Raw genomic sequence first — 9,150 nt, 5'->3', positions numbered from 1 at the left:
GTGGCGCAGGAGCTTAGATGCTCCAGGGAGCTTAGCTCCCTCCTGGATCAGGGATCGAACCCATGTCTCCTGCATTTGGCAGGAGGATTCTTTCCTTCTGAACCACCAGCAAAGTCCCACAGGGACCACTTCTAACTCTACTTCAGGGACTCAGTGTCAAACAGGAGCCTGGGCTGGAAGCGGCCCGCACAGAAAACATCCTCCTCTCTCCTCCAATTCAAAGAAGACAAGAAGCACGCTGATGTGACGGCTAAGCCCACTTGCACCATTTATTTAAAAAGAATAGCTGTAAGGTAAAAATGCAGATGTTTTATTCATTGTAAAGACAGCAGTTAAAAAAGGGAAGAAATAAATATGACGTTAGAAATTATTTTATCATGTACAACAAACCCCTGATATCTGGGAGCAATCCCAAGAACTCATAACATGTACAAATTTGTGCTGAAGAACAGCTTCACTTTGAACACCTTAGAGCAGATGTTGGAAACTGGCTAGATGGTGAAAATGGTCATAGCTTTTCAGATTCTGAAAGACTCTGGATTTGTTAGTCGGTGATGGCAAGGGTCTACTGTAATATAATTTGCATCGAGTCAGAGTTAATAAGAATTGTTCTATTCATTAAAATTATTTATAATCATTCTCTCATTCTTACGGTTAAGCAGCACAGTATTTAGGAGAAGGGGGAAAAGGCTGAGAAGTGCAAAGGGGAAGGAAAAGGGAGGGGCCTAAGTGGAAATGCTAAGGATAAGAGAAAGGTGATGGGGAAGACCAGAATCTCCCATCTCTTCATTCTTTTCTGTCACCTCAGCAGCATGCTGTGGCCCGCTGTTGGAGAGGGACCAGACTGTGGTCCAGCCTGGCCTGTCTTAAACCTCACCATCACCAAAGGACAGAAGATGCAGGCGCATCTGGCAGGATCAGGCGAAGAACGAGAACAAGGAAGCTGGATGAGAAAGAGAGGAGAGACACAGAAAAGGATGGCCCAAGGAAGTGGATGTTGTTAACATCACTGGCCTCCCACGACTCTCTCCTCTGAGGACCAAGGAAAGAAGAATCTGCACGAATTAACACAGCAGACCACTCTCTGATGTGGAGGGGAAAAGAGACAGGAACAGGCACAGGCTGCCAAGTAGAGGCACGTTCTGGCTACAGAGAAGGGTGCAGGAGACAGACCTGAGGCGGGCAGCGGGACCTTCTGGGAGGGGTTCCCAAATGGGGCTGAGAGCTGCCCCTGCCACCCCACGAGGCCAAGGGGTGTGCACTGTGGTGGGTGTGGAGGTTGGCTGGGGCAAAGGGTCAGCAGGGGTGAGGGTGTCTGGCCAGCTCTCCCCGGAGCATCTGTGAGGCACAGCTGTGGTCAGAGGTCAGGGTCAGCCCCACTAAGCACTGAAAGCGGCCTTGAGTTCCCGGAAGGCTGCTTGGCGGACCTTCCTCTTCTCTTCCTCCCGCTTCCGCTCATCTTGCTCTGCTTTTAGCTCCGCTTCAAACTTACTGGCACAGGACAAGGCTTGGACCTGTAAAGAAACAGTCAGGGCGGGTCAACAGAGTGAGAGACGAAAGAGACGCCTGGAGAGGGAGCAGCCCACCAAACAGAACTCGGTGTTCTCCAGCCACAGGGCCTGGGACCCCAGCCCCGCTGGAGGCAGGACCCCTGATCCAGTGCTCCCTGCCCTTGGTCTTCCCATGTTTGCTTTCTAACAGCGAGGATATCATCATTTTACTTGCTTCTGTGTTACAGATGCTCCTTCCAATCTGCTGGGGTTGCCTATTCCACCTGAGCTTCTTTTTCTTTTTTTTTTTTTAGCTTCTTTTTCAGGATACTTTTTTTTAAATATATTTATTTATTTGGCTGTACTGGGTCTTTAGCTGCAGCATGTGGGATCTAGTTCCCTGACCTGGGTTCAAACCTGGGCCCCCTGCATTGGGAGCATGGAGTGTTCGCCACTGGACTACCAAGGAAGTCCCAGGATACTGTTCATATCCATGCCCTCTTCTACTTACTTTGCACCTTTAATTTCACAATGACATTCTTTAGTTCTAGGGGAAGTCAAGAACAAAATGAGCTCCCTGTGGGCATTTTGACTGGGACTGCATCAATCTGCCTGCGGCAAAGGGATATTTCTAGGTGTCGTTTGGTCACTAAGTTGTGTCCGACTCTTTGTAACTCCATGGACTGTAGCCCACCAGGCTCCTTTGTCCACGGGATTTCCAGCCAAGAACACTGGAATGGGTTGCCATTTCCTTCTCCAGGAGATCTTCCTGACCCAGGGATAAAACACCTATCTCCTGCATTGGCAGGCAGATTCTTTACCCCTGAGCCACCAGGGAAACCCCATCTTTAGGTGTACACTATTTTTAATAAAAACTGCTAGATCACCCTCCAAAGAGCTGCTCCAATTTTCACCCCACCATCATGAAATGCAAGGCTCATTTCCCCATAACCTTACCAACACTTATCATTAACCTTTTTCCCGTTTGCCAATCTGATGTGGAAGAAAAATTGGCACCATCTTTTATTTCTTCTTCGATAAACTGGAGAAGGAAATGGCAACCCACTCCAGTACTCTTGCCTGGAAAATTCCATGGATGGAGGAGCCTCGTAGGCTATAGTCCATGGGGTCACAAAGAGTCAGACACGACTGAGCGACTTCACTTTCTTTCTTTTCTTGATAAATTATCCATTTATATTCTTTGCCCATTTTTCTATTCAGCTAGTGTTTATTTTTCCTTTAATTTGCAATTCTTTACATAATTTAGGTATATATTTTTCAGTTAATTTCCTCCAGTCTTTTGTCTTTTTACTTCAAAGTATCTTGGGTCATATAAACATTTAAATGTTGATGTCATCAAAAAGTTCACTTATTTCCTTTCCAAGTTTGTATTCCATATCATGTTTAAGAAGTTCTTCTATTCCACCCAGGTTCTAAACCCATTTTCCTGTAATTTCTTCTCATACTTTTATGTTTTCATTTTCCCCCTTGGCTCTTTAAGGCCCCTGCAATTTATTTTAGTGAGGGAGCCTAATGGAGGGCTTTACTTCATTTTCCTAAGTGGATAGCCAATTGTCTCCACACCTGTTACTGAAGAGTCCATTATTTCCCCGCTGATTTGAAAATTATCTTTTCCATATACTCAGTTCCCACATGAAGGAGACCTGCTTTTATTATTTTCTGCCCCATCCCACTAACTGGCTTGTTTACTCCTGCGCCTGTGCTACATTAGTTGATATCACTGCCTTATAGAATGCCTTAATATTTATAAAGAAAGTAAATTTTTTCTTAGGTCGAGGAAGCATATTTTCTTATTTTCAAATGTGTGATTATGAATGTGTACTAAACTTCACCAAATGTCTTTGAGACATCTACTTGCAATGGTCACATTTTTCTAATTTAACCTACCTATGATATGAATATATTTACAAAATTATCCCTGCCATCTTAACATAAATTTCAAATATTTTAATTGTATTCCATTTCTTAATGTTTTAGGATTCTTACAGTGATACTTATTAGATGGATATATAAATTGTTTGGTGTTATTTTCATCTGATTTTGTAATCAGATTCATAATGGCTTTAGAGAATGAATGTGATATAGCCTTTTATGTAAGTTTCAGGTATACAGCATTACAGTTCCACATCTGAATACCCTACAAAGTGATCACCACCATGTGTCTCATTACCATCCATCACCCTGTAGTTGACTCTCTCCATCCATTTTTCCCATCTGTCCCCCAACTTCCTTCCCCTCTGGTTACCAAATCTGTTTTCTGTATCTATGAGTTTCTTTATGGAGCTTCCAATGGTTTTGAATTGATGCATCATCATCTCTCATTATCTCTACCTATGGGCATCATCTGCTTGATTTCTCTGTCACTAGCTTCCTTGTCTCGCTGTCTCATCAGTCTATCCCCTGGTCCACTCATTCACTTCTCTGCAGTGCTGCAGCTAAGATTTACCATTCCCTACAACGCTTTTTATTTAGTCCATTCTGATTTTCATCTAATTACATCCCTCGCTGTGGTTGTTTAGTTGCTAAGTCATGTCCAATTCTTTGCAACCCCACGGACTGTTGCCCCACCAAGCTCTTCTATCCATTGAATTTCCCAGGCAAGAATACTGGAGTGAGTTGCCATTTCTTTCTCCAGGGGATCTTCCCGACCCAGGGATCGAATCCGAATCTCCTTCATTGGCAGGCAGATTCTTTACTGCTGTGCCACCGGGGAAAACCACATCTATGGTAGCCCAATGCTGAGTCTCATATTTCAATGAAAAATTATAATATCCTTTTCAAATCCTCCCTGTACTTCACAAGGGTCCATTTCTGAAGACAAGATACCAATGAAGTTATCAGTAGGCAGTACGTATTATGTTTTTACTCTTTCCGAATCCGAATCCCTAGGGATAGGGTCAAGGAAATTATGTTTTCCAAACTCCCCCATCAGGTATTTCTCAGGCCCTTGGGGCCCTGCTCTGACCCAGCAGTTCTAACCCCTGGCTCCCTATGTCAGAGTCCTCAGAGACTGCTCTTTCTTGATCTTGGCAAGATGTCCAAGTTGGAGTTTACTGTCATCTACCCAGCCCCTCCCCCAAGTATCCCTAATGGTTGTAGAATCCTACAACCTGGGTTCAAGCTCCTATTTCCTAATGTGCTGGCCTCGCCTTTATCCACTTTCTAACCCAGAACAGATGCCTGAACAATCTTCACAACAGCAACTGTCACATAACTTCCGACTGCCAGGACCTGCACTTCTGCCGGACACGCTTCACCTCTGCCCCTCAACTCTACCAAGTCCCACCCTTGGATCAAGGACTTTGCTCCTGCTTGCAGGCTGAGAATGTGTTTTTCTTAGAAGTCTCACCAGGACCCACTGGGGGTGAGGATTTCCAGTTTGGGCTGGTCCTTCACTGAGGCTCTGCCCTCCTCCCAGCATCCCCACAGTGGTCAACCGGATGGCTGCAGTCCTCAGGGACCCTGCCACCCCCCTCCTCCCTCGTTTAGACAACACAGAGGAATGCGGGCTGTCCACTCTGGACTCCTCTCCCACCCGCTTCATCCCTCCCCTTTTCCCTGTGCTCCGGGTGGACAGGAAGCAGACCCTGGGCACGTCATTGAACATCTCTGGGACCAGAGGCGCACTAGCTGCTACCTGCTTGCAAGCCAGTTGTTTGATTTCCAGGAATTTTATGAGCTGGTTGCTAAAAATAGCCACTGTTAAAAATTAGATTTATATACTTTCACAATAAAATTATATTACAAGCAAAGGTAACACATACTTAAAAGTCACCATTTTCTGGTGACTGTGCTTCGTTTGCTACTATCTGTGTCCTCAAGGTTATCTGCGTCTGTCACATCTCTAAGGTGGAAATCGTGTATGATGACCTGGTACCATGAATTGTCCCAACTCCATGTTCAAAGGCATCCTGTGGGTTGCTTTAAAAGCAATCCCAGGAGGGGTACTCACACCTTGGAAGAACAATGCTACAAACAAGGGTTTGATTGTTCTTTCAGTGACTGTCTAGACAATCTTTTCTTAAGAAAGTGATGGTAAAATGTCAAAAATGCAGATTAAAGGTAAACATGTGTAGTGTCTGTAGTTTTCACATTATAAATGGCTCCAAAATGGAAAGGCTGTTCTTTCAATATTTAAAAACTACTATCGAACTCAGCAAGGATGTTGCTCACGTCATTGAGGAATGAATGAAGTTCTGACACATGTCTTTTCACGTTTTTCTTATAAATTAAACAAAATACTAAAAACATGCAGCTTGGAACTACATTCCTTTGTCAGTTGCAATCGTAGACTGCCTACAGACACAAGGGTCCAGCAAAAATCAAGGAGTTATTCTTTAAGAATAGATAGCCTATAAGGGGGCTTCCCTGATAGCCCAGTGACTAAGTCTCCGAGCTCCCAATGCTCGGAGTTCAATCCCTGGTCAGGGAACTAGATTCCACATTCTGCAACTAAGAGTTTGCATGCCACAATGAAGACCTGGTACAACACAATAAATAAAAACAAGTATTTTTAAAATACTTTGCTCTTCTGGCTTCCCTTGTAGCTCAGTCAGTGAAGAATCTGCCTGCAATACAGGAGACTTGGGTTTGATTCCTGGGTTGGGAAGATCCCCTGGAGAAGGAAATGGCAACCCACTCCAGTATTCTTGGCTGGAGAATCCCATGGACAGAGAAGCCTTGTAGGTTCCCAGTCCATGGGGTCGCAAGACTAGGACATGACTTAGCAGCTAAACCATCACCATTTAAAAAAAATAGACTATATGAAATCTACAATAAAAATAGTGTATATTTATTATTTGTACATTGCATGCTATGTATCCTTTTTATCAGCAAAATGTATAATAAACTTAGGCATATATATGCCTTCTTATATATAAGAACTTATATAAGTTCCCTTCTCCAGGGATTCCCAACTCAGGGAGTGAACCCAGGTCTCCCACATTGCAGGCAGATTCTTTACCAGCTGAGCCACAAGGGAAGCCCAAGAATACTGGAGTGGGTAGCCTATTCCTTCTCCAGCAGATATTCCCAACCCAGGGATAGAACTGAGGTCTCCTGAATTGCAGGCGGATTCTTTACCGACTGAGCTATCAGGGAAGCCCATATAAATATGTGTGTGTGTATGTGTATACACACACACACACTCTTTGTCCAGAGAGCCAGTTGTTAAATATCGATCAACAAACCACTGTCTAAGCATCAGTCTCCTCATCTGCAAAGTGGGATAATAACACCTACCTGCAGAAAGCTTGTATGACCTGATACGACCTGAATCTGAAGCGGTCAGCAGAGGGTCACCATCAACACTCACATGTTTGCTAATCACCCACCTACCCATTCCTGGCCAGGTCAGAGGAAAGTTGGGGACCTGTGCAATTACTTTACTTGGGGTCCTTCTCCTCCACTATAAAAGTCCACCTCTCCTCTTGATTCTATGATCTCTGAGTACTTGTCCATCAGTCACTCCATTCTTTACGTTTTCTTCTCCCTGGATCACTTCCTTGTGACCTAGAAACATGCCGACATCTATCTTCCCTAGGCTAAAAAAAACAAAAACAGTTTCTTTCCTGATCCTAAGCTACCATCCCCACTTTGTATAGGCCTCCTCTGCCAACCTTCGACAAGAAAGTCAGCTATCAAGGCTCTTTCCCCCCAACTGCCACCCACCCCTTACCCTGTTACAATCTGCCCTCCCTCCATAGTGAACCTCATCTCTCAGAATTCTCCACTGACCCATTTGCTGGACCCAACACCTCTGCCCCAACCTCATCTGATTCAATCTCTTCTTCAAATCGCTCTTGTCCTCCATATTAGCATTTCTCCAGAGTTTCCTTGTATCTCTGATTATTTCCTTTCCCACTCTAGTCACCATGACGTTCTGCCCTTGGTCAATTCCCGCTAGTTCTCAGGTGTCAGTTTGTATCCCGTGAAGATAGCGCCTGTGGTCTGTGTGGCTAGTTGTCCATGAAACATCCATCCTCCCTCCCTTTCTGTCTATGATGCTTCCCTAGCACATGGCCCAAGGGCCTAGGGGAGACTGGCCTCACCCCTGGGCTCAAGGAGAGAAGCCAATCAGAGTAACAATATTCCAGCCCTTGCCAGGAGTCAGTTCAGGAATGGACAAGCATGGAAGAGATTATTCCATGACTACAGTATCTAGTATGCCTATCTTCCTTAGCATCAGAATTGCAGCTGGGCACATGGATCCCCAGGAAAGAAAACAAAGGCATTCTGTAGCCTCCCATTTAATGGGGTGTGGCCAAGTTCTGTCCAATAGGACTGAGCAGAAACTAGTACCAAACAACAGTGTGCCCTTCAGATAAAGGGGCAGGTCTTTCCCTTGCCTGAAGTCACCTCGGACTTAACCGAGTCTTAACCACAGGCCCACCAGGGAAGTCCCAACACTGAGAGCTCTAGGGGGGTTGGGATTCATCCCACCTCCTCCCCAGCCCACTGTCACACTCCTCGTTGGACCTACAGTTCTTCTCCAGGCGTCTACGGAGCCTCCCTAAGTCCAGTCTCTCCCCAGGCAAGCGTGTCCCCGTTGTACCCAAGGCTGATCAGAGCAAGGCCCTGCTGTCCAAGACTGGCCACGCACTGAATCCTCCCGCAGAGCCCAGGGAGAGTTGGGTGAGGCCTGGGAAGCCGGTCAGCAGATAATTCTGGTGATCCACAGGCTGGGGAAAGCCTGACCCTCAGGGGAACTTAGAGCTTCCTGTCCAGCTGCGTCCAGTACAGACAGGGGCCAGCCTCCAAGCCCTCCCTGCCCCTCCCCACCCCATGCCTCAGAGCCTTTGCTCTCACAGTTCCCACGGCAGGAACGCCTTCTCCTCCCTGATTACAAGGTGAATCCCCATTCATCTCTTAACATCTGTCGCGAATGTCAGCTCCTTTATGGCCCTCTCCCAAATTCGGGCTATGATTTCCTCCATTTGTCATTCATGCCAACACTTCTTGAGGGCCATTATTAGCCAGGCACTGTAATTACACAGGTAACACACCTACTCTGCCTTTGAGTCTGTGGGTGAGGAGGCAGACGTATAAACAGAACAAGTTCAAAAAAATTTATTGTTATTCTTTTCATCTTTTCTCCTGGTTGTAAAAATAATGCACACACATTATAAAGCCTCACAAAATTATTTTAAAAAGTCAGTCCCTCTGACATCACTATTACTAATACTTTGGTATAAAACTGTCCAGGTTGTATTTACTATTTCACAAAATTGGCTTTCAAGCATACTGTTTTGCCTAATTCATTTTGGACATCTGTCCACATATAAGGAGATGACAGAGGACAAGATGGTTGGATGGCATCACCGACTCAATGGATATGAGTTTGAGCCAACTCCGGGAGCTGGTGACGGACAGGGAGGCCTGGTGTGCTGCAGTCCATGGGGTCGCAGAGTCGGACACGACTGAGCAACTGAACAATAAGCAAATGTAAACGCAGCTGTATCTCATTCTTCAAGGGCTGTAGCATATGCAAATGTGTGCGTGAACCACAGCGGACTCGATTCCCGCGTCACAGACATTTCCGTTACGTTCAGTTCTCCTCTATTACCAACCTCACTGTATGAAAAGCTTTGTCTATACATCTATGTGCATTGGCACGAGGGCCTCTGAAGGATAAAATCCT

At 45.5% G+C, this 9,150-nt stretch overlaps 1 protein-coding gene across 1 annotated transcript in view; it reads right to left on the bottom strand.

The window, feature by feature from the left end:
• Window positions 1–244: 244 nt before the first annotated feature.
• The window catches only part of EFHD1 (EF-hand domain family member D1), a 44,474-nt gene continuing 35,568 nt past the window's right edge, over window positions 245–9,150 (bottom strand). Inside the window, exon 4 of the mRNA XM_061412628.1 lies at window positions 245–1,514. Within this exon, the coding sequence (XP_061268612.1) occupies window positions 1,380–1,514 (135 nt within the window). The 3' untranslated portion in view covers window positions 245–1,379. The remainder of the gene's footprint in view (window positions 1,515–9,150) is intronic.

This window comes from Bos javanicus, chromosome 3 (assembly GCF_032452875.1).
Source record: "Bos javanicus breed banteng chromosome 3, ARS-OSU_banteng_1.0, whole genome shotgun sequence".
Classification (NCBI taxonomy): Eukaryota; Metazoa; Chordata; class Mammalia; order Artiodactyla; family Bovidae; genus Bos; species Bos javanicus.
This window is presented reverse-complemented; position numbering and strand designations above follow the sequence as displayed.